At 43.5% G+C, this 14,523-nt stretch overlaps 1 protein-coding gene across 2 annotated transcripts in view; it reads left to right on the forward strand.

Annotated features, from left to right (window-relative positions):
• Positions 1-14,523, forward strand: part of cfap299 (cilia and flagella associated protein 299) — a 63,806-nt gene that overhangs the window by 49,075 nt on the left and 208 nt on the right. For both annotated transcript variants that reach the window (XM_029511456.1, XM_029511455.1), the window contains 2 exons: positions 1,057-1,199; positions 12,508-12,637. In XM_029511456.1, coding sequence (XP_029367316.1) covers positions 1,057-1,199; positions 12,508-12,637 — 273 coding nt within the window. The remainder of the gene's footprint in view (positions 1-1,056; positions 1,200-12,507; positions 12,638-14,523) is intronic.

Here is a 14,523-nt window from a genome sequence, read left to right on the forward strand (position 1 = left end):
AAGACGAGTCGGACACAAAGAGAGTCCTCGTCTCTGAAGGCGAGAAACAAAGAAAAGGGTTTTGTTTTGTTTTGTTTTTTTAATCTTTGGCAGACACAACAAACTCTTCACACCTGAGTGTGCTCTCTGTTTGGAGTTCTTCTCATCCATTGTCATCACGTGTTATCTACACCATCAAATCGACATGAAAAGATCATTTCATGTTCTTCTGTCACCCGCGGGGCTTCGGACAACTTGCCTTTAGTTTGCTTTGTCTGAATCAGGTGACAAAGCCGTTTGTCATCCTGATTTTTTCCAGGTTGTGTCTGGTTTGATCTCACATCAAAGACCTGGTGGTGATGACCAGCTCAGGAATTCATTTCATTTTTTTTGCATCATGCTTTTTTTTTTTTTTTTCTTTCTTCTTCTTCTTCTTACTCATTGTCTTCCAATTGAACGCAGGTGGTGCACTTAATGATGCTTTAAATGATAAACATTCAGCCTTCCATGCTGGTCAAAGCAGAGAATCCTCATTCTCATATTTAACTGGATCAATTATCAGCTGTGGGGGTAATTTTTTAGAAAATGAAGTGTTCCGGTCTCTTCCAGGCTCAAACCGTTGCAGGGATTTCCCCGAAAACCAGATCCTCCGAGGACCTTTTAAATCTTTTGCTGACATCTGTGCCCCCTCGTTTGTTTTTACCAGAAGGTTCGTCAACTATGATGAGAACTTGCAGGATCAGGTTTTAACTCAGGACTCCGCATTTAATATCATTTGAAGGTTCCCACCTCAGACGTAGGTGTGTTGGAACGGAACTGGGACTCCAGTTACCGTAAGAGCTCGAGTCCTACGCATTTACCTGAGTGGGACATTCTGCGGACATCCCGCCGCCATCGACAAGATGACAACACGAGCTGGACTCGTTTCTCATTTGAATCCGATTCAAAAGCATGACATGAGTTTCTTCTAAATGTCTGATTTTAGCAGGTGACATCGGGCCGTCTGGCTTTGACTCATGATGGCCTTGATTATTTACGCAGAGGGTTTCCTTCTTTTTCTCCCTTTTTTTCTTACAGTCGGTCATTTTCATAAGGGATCATAATACTCTTGGACAGGAAGTATCTGGCTATATAGACTACGCCCACAGACTCAAGACCCAAGATTTTGAACCATATTTCAGCGGAAAGAAGAGGCTCATGCCAGGGCGCTCAGATTTATGGTAAGTCTCCTTCCATTGTAACATGTCCATGTTGGTTGGGGAGGCCTGGCCTCGAGTGGGATTTGACAAGATTTGAAGGGTAAGGAAATCGTATTATCCAGGATTAAAGATTCAGGTTGACGTGAGAGACCAATATAGGCCTGGAAGGAGCCATGCAAAGGGCCAATATATATATAAGTATGTAGAGCAGCAGCAGCCGTGGCTTCAGTGCAGATGTGGAATAAATATACACTGCTAATGTAAAGCTGAGGAGAGCTGCCAAAGAGCTGAACCTGTCTGGACAAGACCGACCTGATTAGAGTCAGACTTAAAGCAGGTTTAAACACCTTAGATTTTGATCTTCTTTTAATGTGCAGTGAATTTGTCATCACAGATAAATGTAATAGATTTTTATCACCACAAGATTAAACAAGATAACTAGATCATAAAGAACTCTTTTACTTTTAGAGCGCTCTCCCTGCTCTTGCCGGTTTGATGGGAACGTGACTCTTTTGGGAAAGTTAAGGTGAAGAGAAGAAATAATAAATGACAGAAAATCAACCTGTGACAAAAACTTGTACTGATTCAGCTTCATAAATTCATTTCACAGCGTTTGATGAAATTTCTCTTTTATATCAAACCAGATATCTTTTGGTTTGGGTCTTTTGTTGAGAATGAGTCATTAAAAAGTGATTATCATTTGTTGAAGTTGTGTGTTTCCACACGCTGATTAGAATTGATCAGAATCAGAGTTGATGTCCTTGCTTTCCTTGAAGACTTGATGAACTGTTGATGTAAACAGCCTGAAACCGCTTCCAATTAAAGGAACCCCCCCAAAAAACCAGTGCAGTCGAAGCAAATATAGATGAGACCAAAGGTATGAAAATTCAGGCCAGTGCAGCTTTGTGTGGAGAAGGTGGCCTTTCTCTCTTTTTGTCTGCTATATGAAAATATTTCAGTTAGACCTTTTGGAGGCCGTATGACTTTAAATCTGGCACACATCATGTGATATATCTCGAACAACTGCACCCATCGGTGCCAGTCGCACAATCGCATCACTGGCCACAAATGAACTGCTGACCTTACGGGTGTCAGCTAAAATCTTGCTGGTGTCCCTCAACATGGGGCAGGTAACATCTTCATAATTCGTTGTGTATCAGGAGGAGCTGTGCACACACGGAGCTGTCAGCAAATTAAACCAAAGCCAAAACCATCCCCACATTCCACACACCCGTGCATAGTAACATATCACCGACGTTTCAGATACGTGCGAGAAATCCCATGAAGACTAACACAACCGGACAAGGGTGAGAATGTGTATTACATGATTTTGTTCAGAGTTCAGCCAAATGGCACGAAAAGCCTGCGTGACCTCAGAGACTCCGTGCAGGTCACGGGCTGCAGCTTCGGATAAGAAGAGAGTTTTGGAAAGATTTTTAGTTGCATTTATGATAATTAGATTCATGTAAATAGGAGAGAAGAGAGTTTTCCACATTTATTAAAGATTGTGAGGTCATTACTACCAACAGCCCGTACAGTAACAGATGACCTTTGACAGGAATAATGGTTTTTATACCATCGTGTAAATATCCACTGCGTTCACTTGTAGTTTTTTATTCAGTAGTTTTATGATAAAATAATGAAATGATGTCTGAATGGGTTATTTCTGAGCAACAGTAAAACCACAGAGTTAAGAGCTAACTTCTGTTTTAGTGAAGTTGCAGTATTTGAATTAAATTTAACTTTCAGATTTTTTGTACGTCCATTTCTTGAATTTTCCCCTTTAAAGAAAAAAAAAAAAAAAAGTGACGCCCAAAACCCACAGTGAGTGACGACCAACTCCGGATGTTTGCTGCTGAGCACGAGACGTGTTTGACGTATTTTGTCCACATCTTTTGAACAGAATAAACTGAAGGAGGAGGAGGGCGCTTCATTTTTTCCACTGCAGATTGAAGGGGAATCAATGAAGCGAACAGTTTTCGAGGGATTGAAATCAAAGTTCCAAAAAAAAAAGTGACACCCAACAGCGACTCTCCCCGACTAATAATAAATGACAGATCTGCAGTCGGTACGTTCATACCAAAAAGCCCAACATTGCTGGTTTAAAGGAAAACCGCTCTGCCTTTTATTTTTGGAAGTGGTTTTCCCTTTCTTTGAAACCAAAGTGTCAGACGTGCAAAGCTTTGTTGTTTTATTTATCCATTTCTCACCATGTGTCCTGACACACAATCCGGCCGTGGCCTTGAACCCGACCTCCTCTCCGCCGACTGGAAGCCCTAACAAGCTGAAGGTGTGAGTCATTGGGCGAGCACAGCCTACTCCCTAATGATGCTTTTATGACCCCCCCCCCCCCTTTGACAGGTCTCGAACATCTGACTTCACCCACCCCCCATAATTCTACTCCATCAGCTTTACACATCTCTGTCTTTATTTTCAACTTTTCTAACCTCAGGTTCAATGCTTTGCTACCCCCCCACCCCCATCTCCTCCATCTCCTCCATCTCCTGTACCCCCCCCCCCCCCCCTTTTTTTTTTTTTTTTTTCATCTCTGTTGGGAACAATAACACCCAGTGTGGTTGCCGCTAAGAGGGAGCAGATGCTGGGAGCTGCTGCCCACTCAGTGCACTAAACCTCCCACCGCAGGACTCTGAATCCTGTCCCTCCTCCTCCTCCTCAGCCACAAAGAACACAGAGCAGCGACACCAGCGCCAGCTCCGGCCTCCACCTCCCACCTCCAGCAAGGAAGGGTGGATAGGTTCACATACACGAGTCTGCAAAGTCTCAAGGGGGGTGAAAAGAAAAAAGAGAAGTCGTAGCAGCAGAGTATCTTCCAGGAGCAAAGTGCGTGAATTCAGAAGAGAAGAAGAAGGAGAAGAATTTGGTTGGAGGTGTTTGGAGAAAACATCGATCACACGAAGTGGAAAGCGTGACTCTTCTCTCGTTACGTCCCACTTTCTTCTTTGGAGACTTTCTCCTCTCAGTTCATCCCTTTATATGATCAAGAGCATGTGCACCAGTTTTTTTCAGCCTTTCGAACACATGTAAAGTCTTAAGTCTGTTATTTCCCTCCTCAGCTGTCGGCTCCAACTTAAAATATGTGAAATTATGGAAGCAAGGCCGTTGCACCATGCATCGTGTTTTAAATTTGACATCATTTTCAAAAATAGGAAGCAGAGCTTTCTTTCACGAGTCCATTTTTTTTTATTTTTTATTTTTTTTTTGTTTGTTTTTTTCATTAATGGACCTCCAAGAAAATGGCCAGTTGAGCTGTTTGTCATTCCTTCCTTTACATTCTCAGTCACCTCCAGGATCTTTACGTTCACACTAACTCTGTAAGAGCAGCAAGGAGCAAAAAAAAAAAAAAAAATCAGCCCAAAGCAGGGCTTGATTTATTTTAGCAGGCACACCGGGTGGGTTGGTGGGTGGGTCGTATAAACATCATTTGTAAAGGCGTATGTTGTAAGTTTCTGACCTCCTGGGAAACCTGGTAAAAGTCGCAAAAAAAATCATTCATCAGTGCCATCCGGAATCAAGCAGAGAGTTTAGTAATAAGTTTACATGTAGAAACCAGTTCACATCACAAAACGGTATGACGGTATTCTGAAAAACGCTCCTGACAAACCTTCATCCATCCTGATATTGATGAATGAATGCAGTGTCTATGTGACACATGGGTGAAGCCATTAACTCCATTCAGCCCACGAGAGAGAGAGAGAGCGTGTGTGTGTGTGTGTGTGTGTGTGTGTGTGTGTGTGTGTGTGTGTGTGAGAAACGATCTTCTCTCCAGACTCTAAGGAACCAAGTTAGTTCAGATCTGGATCAGTCTGACTCTCTGACTCCTTCTGTGTGTTTATCTGTCCATTCTCATCCTCCATCTTTGACAGTGACATCTAGAGTCACGTCTCTACATCGGACACTCCTATTGGCTCCGGTGGGTGATGTCACAGCCAATCAGAGTCTCTGGATCAGTCCTGTATGTTTGTGAGTTTATTGTGTTGACAGAATAAAGACAGTCAGATATTTAGAGCTGATTTTTCATCATTAAAGAGCAGACCTCCTAATCAGGGATAGAGTTTCTAAAGATAGAAACGACCCAAACACATGAGAGGAAGTTTCCTTTGGAAGAGAAGGAAACATTCAGAGTGTGGTTTTTGTTTTTATGCTCTGCTGTTACAGTGAACTGAGTCACAGATATAATTAAGTAAAGTTGAGCTGATTATGAAGATGTGGAGACTTTATTAAAGATTATTTTTTATAATAAGAAAACACAAAGTTACCAAAGACCAGAAAAGCCTTAATATATAAACCCAAATCAGATTTTACACTACAAATGTGGTGAGGGAAAAAAAAACCACATCATCTGAGTTTAAAGGCAAAATCACTACATTTCTGTCTCCATTATTTTTTACTGCGAGCTTCCGATGTCGACACACATAAATGCACACACACTAAAGTCCTGACCCTCATCTAATTATCCCACAGATCTGCAGCTCCGTGTACCCAACTTCCTGCCACTCCAGATGTGCCTACAGCATCTCTGATGTCTATTTAATGTTCTCCAGCAAAGTGACCATCTGTTTATGCGCTCTGGCTTCTCCCCTCCTTCCTCTTTGTATCTCCCTTTTCCATTCCTGATGTTTAGTAAAGATTTTTAAGAGGCCCAGGCAACATCTCGCATGTATGTTGGCCCTGGATTCTCTTCCTCTTTACGCAGTGGCATAAAAGCTGTAAACCTCTTCCTCTGTACAAACTTTTAAAAAAGTAGATTTTATAGTTTTTTAACTGCACCGAATGAATACACAATTTTTCTTTATTTTTTATTTTGAAGAAGCAACACCAGGCTTTGATTATTCCATTAACCTTTCTATTTTGTGTGCAACTGGATCGTGCACAGCTTTCTCCGGCACGCTCGCTCTATCCCTGTGTGCATTTGGCAACGGTTGAATCATTGAACTTGAAGGATTAGCTCGGCCGAAGTACGGCGCATGTCTCCTCCGAAGCCAAAACCATATTGCCTCCACGCTCGGCCTCTGCAACGCACCTGTGTGTCTGGCTTCGTTCTCTGCTGTGAAAATATTTGCACTGCTGTCCTATTTTATTAACTTTTAATACAAAAGAGAAGCTGTTCCAGCTCCGAAGGTGATTTGGCGGCCTTGCCTGGCGCGTTGTGTCCGAGCTTTAATGGCGGCCGGCGGGGATATAAATGTTTGTCATGCGTGCTGCTGATCTGGTGCACATTTACTTTTATCAGCCGGATCCTCGGGGGTTAAATCCAGTTGGACTCTTTGTTCTTAGCGCTGATACAGTTTGGACTGAGTTTGGTAGATTAACTCAGTGCTCCATTAGCGCTACCTCCAGGAGCTGCTAGCGACTCTGATTGGCTGTTCTCATCCACAAACTTAACGTCGAACATCTGAGATGGTGGCGGGATGTGTCACATTTAAGGCGGCAGACTGTACGATCCTCATCGTCAGCGTGTCAACTAGGCAGACCAGTAAACTGTCGTTTCTTTGAACATGCGTGAAGATCCTGGGCTGGTGGCCTGAGCTTGACCCCTGACCTCTCTCAGGGAAGCTGCTCTTCACCTCCTGAGCTCCAGCTGAACTGAAAGATGTGATAATATCATATAGTACAATATGAGATAAAGGTGATACCCAGTTGAAGTGCTACATCATGACATTTGCTAAATTATGACATAATGTCGTCATATGTTCAAAAAGTAGCTCGTCTTTTTTTTATATTAATAACCTAGAAACGAAACAACCCCCCACATATACCTGGATATAAATCAGTGTACATTATTTAGCTTAACAGTCTGTATATTTTAAAGGTGCACATGGTCTTTGATTCCAAATTAGGTCTGGCTTCTTGAAACTTTGTGATGTCACAACAAAGCAGCGACGCCTCCAAGCCCTGTTGGTCTTTACTGGAGTTATTTGGTTTGAAATGGTTTAAGAGGTTGGAGCAGGAGAATGTTTGGTACTTCTGCCTGATTCCCATTTAGACAGTTCTGACACGTTTTCATGAGTTAATCTGCACGTTTTTTCAGCTCTGCAGCTCAGAAAACGTTTCCAACATCTTCTGGAAACAAAAGGGAGGAAAAAACTGGACAAGAAGCATTTTTCTCCTGGTGTTTTGTTGTTTCAGTCTGATTTCCCATCAGATTTTTGTACTCTTGATTATTTCTAATCTGATATTCACTCAGTAGTTTTCAAATATGTAATTTAATCTGATTTCCCTCATTTCTTTTACAGCAGCTTTTTTTTAAGCAGAAATATCAGTTCAGATAAATTTGGGTCTTATTATCTGGATATTCCCGGATGAAACTGGAACGAACTGGAAAACAAATTAAAGGTGTGTGTAGGTTGGATATGTGTTCGTTAACGAAGTTGTCATCCATCTGCGAGTTGGCCCCCTGACACCCCCACAAGGCTTAAAAGTAAATCCAACCCATCACACTCTGCCTCTCAGCGCCGAGGAGGCCCTTTTTATGATTTATCCTGGAAACATTAAGTTCAGAAACAGTTACCGGACTTTGACTCCTCGTATTTACTCTTTTATGATATATATGGTCCGGCGCGGAGAGTCCGGCTCCCCTGAGCCTTATAATGAGACTGTTGACATTACCCTGGAAAATGACCGCCTGGAGATAACAATAGAGCCGAGCACGGCAACTGTGGAAAGTGAAAGGACACAGTGCACGTGTCAAATAGCCGTGGTAAATGCATAGGGAAACCAGGACCCGGCGCTGGGAGCACCGTCATTGTTTCCACCAAATCCAGGTTCTCACACTTTTTTTTTTTTTTACTGGTCCATGTGTCTGGGTGTGGTGCCATCCAGCTGCAGGAGCTTTCTTTGTGACCGAATGTACACCGAGCGTGCAGTCGGTCGCCCCAGTGACGGCTCATAAGGGACAACGAGGGAGGTGGAGCCAATAAACACATCCAAGGAACGATTGAACGAAATTCTCGGCATTGCATCAAAAAGATTTTTTTTTTTTTTTTTTCATCAGTCTTTTTCGTGTTCGCTGTTAAAATATCTCACATCTGTCCCATTCCTCTAGCAGAAGTAAGCGGTTCACCGTGGAATAAAAGTGGTTCACCCAAAAAATGTTAATTGTTGCATGGCATCTCGGTATAAATAGTGACTGAAACACTGTCAGGTCTGATTTACAAAGAGAAGAAGTATGCAACATGTCTGCAGGCAGGTCTCAGACAATATAATTTTAAGGGAAAAAGCCTCAATTTGTATTTCATAATTGGGGCATTGCAGCAGTCTATTCTCAACCTGCTCACTCACAGAGAATCCAGACCTCTTGTCCTATCATACCTTATAATTTTATGCATCAGTGTATTTCCCCACACAGTGTGTGCTGCTCAGAGGCGTCCAGCGAATGTGTTTCCTGGACAGGAGCGTTACTCCAACAGCTGGCAGGAGATGGTTGGCCGATATCTGAGACATCAGATTCCTTCCAGTGTCACATCTTCTCAAAGTCATTTTATTTTAAAGTAGTATATAAAAATATTTATATATATCGTGCAACGTTTTCACTTTTCACAGATGCGAGTTACGAAATGCCAAAAGTATAAAACAAATGAAGGCAAAAGCAAGATGCATCAGATAAAATCTACAATGTGTGCTGCCTAACTGCAGGTTCCCACAGTCATGAAATTCCATCAGAAAAACTCTTTTCCAGGTCTGGGAATGGTTTGATATTAACTGAATGTTTTGGAAAAGCTTTGAGTACACGTCGTTTTAGCCTACTGTTGAAATGTGTTCGTGAAATTTCTTTTATTAATGTAAAATCTAGTCGCGGTTTGTCCGACTGCTCAGATTCAGTCCACGCTCGACGCACATATTTCACACCTACAGCAACGAGGCCATGATGATGTTACTGCTGCTGCAAACATCCACCTCCAAAATCCTGCTGAGGAGATGAAGTGCGTGAAGATAAAATCACACTCTGTGAGGTGTCGGTGCAGAGAATTCGATAATCATCATCATGTTTGACGGAGGGATTTATCTTCTCTCCTCCTTTAGGAATATGACCTGAGCGGGCAGTGAAGTCTCTGTGAGGTCTCACAGAGGTCTCTTCATATTCCAATCTGCAAAGAAATAAGCATTTACCTTCCCCAAAGCTGCATGGCAGGGGTCTGTTGGTTTTGGGTCAGTTTTTATGTTGCTTGAATATACGTTTGCTTGTAATTTGTAGTGAGCATGCCTAATGTGTTGCAGTCAGAAAATATTTTTCCAGCCTGAATGCAAACGGGCATTTGCAAACAGGTTTTATGTGCCACCGGAGATCAGCTCAGAAACAGCAGCCCAGCAGCCGAAGAGGCTGCAGAGGCCTCAGAAATCCAAACAGAAGTTCTGAGGTGTATTTTTACTCTGTTTGGGTCATTAATCCTTTAAATCTTCCCCGATGAAGCTTCCAACCTGCAGCCCGCTGGCTCCACTCCACTGTGTTTTCATCTCTACTTCACTTCTGATCCAGCAGCCCAGCCCCCCCCCCGCCACCACACACACACACAATCACAACGCACTTCTTCCCAAATTTACACCGAGCTTCCTCCCCGAGGTCCAGCTTTGTTCCCGGGCCACAAACAGCTAAAGTGACTTTTACTGCCTCAGTGTGCGACGTGTGGCTTCATATCGAACTCCAGCCCGAGCAGGACGGCTCCAGAAGTTGGTTGCTGTTTCATTGTTGCCTCTCTGCACTCACCCACTAATGAAGGGGCCAAGAAAAATAAAAACATGGCCCCACATTTTAATACGGTCGACCTCCATGTGGTCTCTGATTCGAAGTCAGGTCCTGCTTCTATAGTAATCCAGTGAAAGTCATCAAAGGCCTCAGTCCACAGAGAAAAGCTCACAGCCCAGATTCAGAATCTGGGCCTTAAAATCAGCCATCAGGACTTCCTGAGCTTTGTGATGTCACAACAAAGCAGGGACAGCTGTCAGCCAGGCCTCCAAGCCCCGCCCCCCTGGACCAACCGTCCAAACAAAACCTGCTGCATATTTAATTAGATCACTGAGAAAACAGCAATCAGAAGAGGGGCTCGATGTCGAAATCCACAAATATTTCCTCTTATGGATTCCAACACTTCAAAATAAAATATAGAACTTTTGAATTCCAAAACAAAAGATCATGATGTAATAATAATATGAATGTATTCGTATAACACTTTCCAAACAAGGTATTATAATATATATCACATTCCTTAGCAAGAAATTAAAAATAAAAACTTGTACAGAAGAAGAAGAAGTGGGTTGGTATGTAAAGATGTTTCAAATGAATCCGATGAATTAAAAACAGACGGAGGGCTAAAACTAAATCTGGCCTTATTTCATCTTGATTTTCCTTTTTTTTTTAAACAATGTTAAACCAATTTTTGAGACTTGTGTCTTTGGTTTTCTCATTTCCACGCCCGGCCCCTCCATGCTAAAAGGTTGTGCCGACTCCAACCTCAACATGGGAACAAAGCACCATTCAGCACCGCCATAACGAGATGTTTTCAATTCCCAATCAACCCCATTGTGATTCACGTCAATGCGAAAAGACGATCTGCCAAGTTTAGCGATGGAAAATGCCACATCGATACGGATCTTTTATTTTTGTTTCGGTTCAGTGAGCAGTTTGCATTTTGTAATATTGCTGAAGGAATCAGTATTCGGTTGTGTCACTATGAAAGCGTGATGAAAACGACTCCCACCGTCAGACGTCCCTTCGACTGTCACAGAGCTGCACACTTTAGCTCTGCTGTGTCAAAAATAACAGAAAACCTAAAAGCAGAGCAGGTTCCAATCGGATGCTGTAAATTAATCGGCCATTTATTTTGGAATTCAACCCTTTCTTTGGTTTCAATTGCTTATTACCCACAGCTTTACTTTAATGCCGGGCTTGGCGAACTCCAACGCAGCGCCCTCAGGATCAAATTGGAAACAGACTTGTACCTTCTCCCTCCGTCTCTCTCTCTCACAGCTCTGCAGGTTGTTTTCCTCTCTCTTCTGCAAAGCAAAGGTCTTTTATTTAAACCGCTGCTGAGTATCGATACGGCACCGCCGGCTCTGTAATCCGTGAAGTTTTATTCCCTCCGTGAAACATGCTGAGTCGTGACCTCAATGTGGCGCTCACGTGTTGGTCCAACGCTTCCTGCCGTGTGGCATTATCCGGGAAAATGATCCACACGCTCAGGTAACATCCAGCACCGGTAACACCTCCGCTGGATCTCTTCAAATTTGGCACAAATGTTCTTTTGTGGTTTAAATTGAACGGACGAGGTCAAAACATGTTCATCTTGGAAACTCCTGAAGAAGATTGCTTCACATTTGGTCCAAATGTCTGTCGGGACTCAACGATGGACTGATTTGATTTTGCCAGTGAAAGGTCAAAGTCAGTGTGACCTCACAAAAGACTTTTCACATCTTCACACAGCAGAATTCAGATGAATGGCTCATATTTTGGATGATTCTGGGCCGGACGGGTTGTAATGTGAAACCAATCTGAGTAGAAGAAGCGTAAGGCAGTAATTCCAGTTTTCTTTTACATTGATATATTATTATACCAGGCCCAACGATGCGGCCCAGGTTGTACCCAGCACTCATCCAGAGTTTTATGTTGGAGCTGAAGTTCAAGTGTCATCGAGTTCAATTTGAAATCCAAGAAAGTGTGTGTGCCTTGCAGAGTTCAGTCGCCTTGACTAAACATGAAACATTTCAGTTAATGACTGCAAATCAGAGTCACACCCGTCTTTTCATTCCGCGTTGTGTTGCAGTGATGCGATGAGGCAATCGCAGTCCAACCTAAAACAAAACTCGCAATGCTTTTGAATCTCAAACGAAGGGCAGCGAACGTTCGCTGTTTTGACTTGCCGAGCGCTCAGAACATGTCAGCCACAAACTTCTGGAAGTTGGCTGTCTGCGTCATCGTCCACGAAGCACGAGGACGAGCTGAAGACACCAGGTGCATCGCAGCGCCCGGGGCGGGGCCGAGTAAGCAACAATACAGATTTGGTTTTCTTGGTTTCTCGTCCAAGGCTGACCTATTTTCAACCGTTTTTATTTGACAACAAAAAAATAAATAAATAGAATAAAACCACGCTGCAGCTCTCCTCCACCCCGCCTGAATTCTACGGGCTGCGTCCTTGTGTCTTATGCAACGTCTGCGTGGGCCCCGAAAAAACAAAAATAAACCACATGGCTTTCAACATAAAAACAACAACGCTTCCAGCAGTCTTAAAGTCAGCTAAGTGTCATCCGTCTGAGTGATTCCTGCTCATCCGTCAAAGTCCTGACTGAGACCTTCTTCCTTTTCCTTTCTTTTACACAGCTATTACAACTGGAAGACGCAGGTGTCCACGTCCAACTCCAGCCCCAACTTCCAGGTGATTTACGACGACCCCAACGGCCTTCTCTTCAAAAACAAGAGGGACAAAAAGCTCCTGAACGTGGACCCCTCGGTAGGTTTGAGACTGAGTGTTCCTGACTGTTGTTTTGTTTTGTTTTGAAGCCTCGGGGAGACAAATGGTCCAGCTAATTAGATCAGTTCACCTGTTGCACGGCAATAAAAATGTTCCCCGGAAAGCTAAGAGACTACAGGTCCCAAAAAAAATCCTTTTTTCTGCATCAGGAACAACTTTAAAGACTAATTTCCTCGTGCTTGTTGCCCCGTTGACTAACTCGCCGTAAACCCACAACATCCGGTTGGTTTTTGTTCCGTTGGACATCAGACCTTCAGGTGCATTCAACCATCAAACACGAACATGTTGGACACTTTCTTTATGAATCAGGCAGTTTTTAATTGACGCCACCACTTTCAGAAGGTGTGGGAGAAAAAGCACTTTACAGGGAAACAGGGAGGGAAACATATTTGCTTTCCACCTGCACGAAGAATTGAGGATCAAGGGGTCGAGACAGGTGCTTCCTCCACGCTCGCCGTCTGACGGGGGCCCTGGAAGAGTAACGACTGACAGACGGTGTTTTTTTTCTCTCCAGTTTCCCTCTTTGCTGGGGGGGTTGGGGGAAGTAGCTGGCGGGGCTGAACTATTTTGAAATTGCCGACGGAGCTGAGCTGTGGGGACTGCGTTTTTGAGGCCAATCGCCAAAATGGCAGCACAGTGTTCTTGCTGCGGTCGAGCACCGCCCCGACCAGGCTGTCTATTAAAAACACAAGAGAAGGCTCAGGAAGCCAGACACAGCAAACCGCCCCCGGTGCCCAGATCCCAGATCCCAGATCCCAGCTCAGCTCGGCTCAGCCCACGTTGGCTCGGCACGGAGCAGAGCAGAACTTTAACCCACCATTTTTTCTTCTTCATATTTCAGTTATGGCCTGATTCAATCTGAGCTCTGATGTCTGAAGAACGGAGGAAGCTCCTCGGTGTTAATGACATTTTGGTTTCTGTAAAATTAGACGCTTATCATTTAGTTCAGCCAGTGATTCCCATTTTCCCCTTAATGTGTCGATGAAGTCATCTTTTTCTGTGGCTCTATTTTTATTGATGCTCTTTTGAACTGGAAAAGGAAGACCGCCTCACTTATTAGGACACCCACAAGTGCGCTTGAGGTAAAAGTGTAAATTGGGTGTAATGGCTGGCTATGGATCACTCCCACTAGAAGCTTTTGACACACTTGGCCTTAAATAAATGCTCCCAGCTGCCGGTGGCTTCACATCTTCGCGGTGGGACTGTGACAGTTTGGACTTTCAAAGCAACAAAAAAACATCTTTTGGAAAATGAACACTTACACACACTGTTGCCCCCCCGCCCCGCCCCGCCCCCTCTTTAACGTACCTGTTATTATAAAGGATATCTGCGGTTTGGTTTAATTGCTAACATGCTTTCACAGTTTAAACCTGCATCAGGACGAGATGTTTTCAAAGTAAAATATCCAGCCTGAGGTGGATTCACGCCTCTCGGTAAATGCAGGTCATAGAGACTCGGACTGGACTGCCAATCAGGCGAGCTGATTGGTGGACGACATGCAGCTCGGAGAAACGTTCTGCTGTATCAGGAGTGTGACTGCTTTGGAGACACCACCACGTTATCGTAACATGTTCCAGCAAACTTTAGAGGACGTGCTGATGTAAATGCAAAGTCAACAAAAGGTACAAGCGGCGCCGTGAATCGATGCGTCCCTACGACCTGAAATTTTTAGCTTGAGCAAACATTTTTCTCATTAAGATTCAAAAGCAAAGGACTCGATTTCTAGTAAAGTTTTGAGATCAGTCCAAGTTCAAACTGATGAATAAACACAGAAGAAAAGAAAACTGGTTCACACCAATCAAGCAAAGTGGAAATTCACTTTGCATTTAGCCTGAATGCAGCGGTTTGTACACTATAGCTAACGT

Source organism: Echeneis naucrates, chromosome 9 (assembly GCF_900963305.1).
Source record: "Echeneis naucrates chromosome 9, fEcheNa1.1, whole genome shotgun sequence".
Classification (NCBI taxonomy): domain Eukaryota; kingdom Metazoa; phylum Chordata; class Actinopteri; order Carangiformes; family Echeneidae; genus Echeneis; species Echeneis naucrates.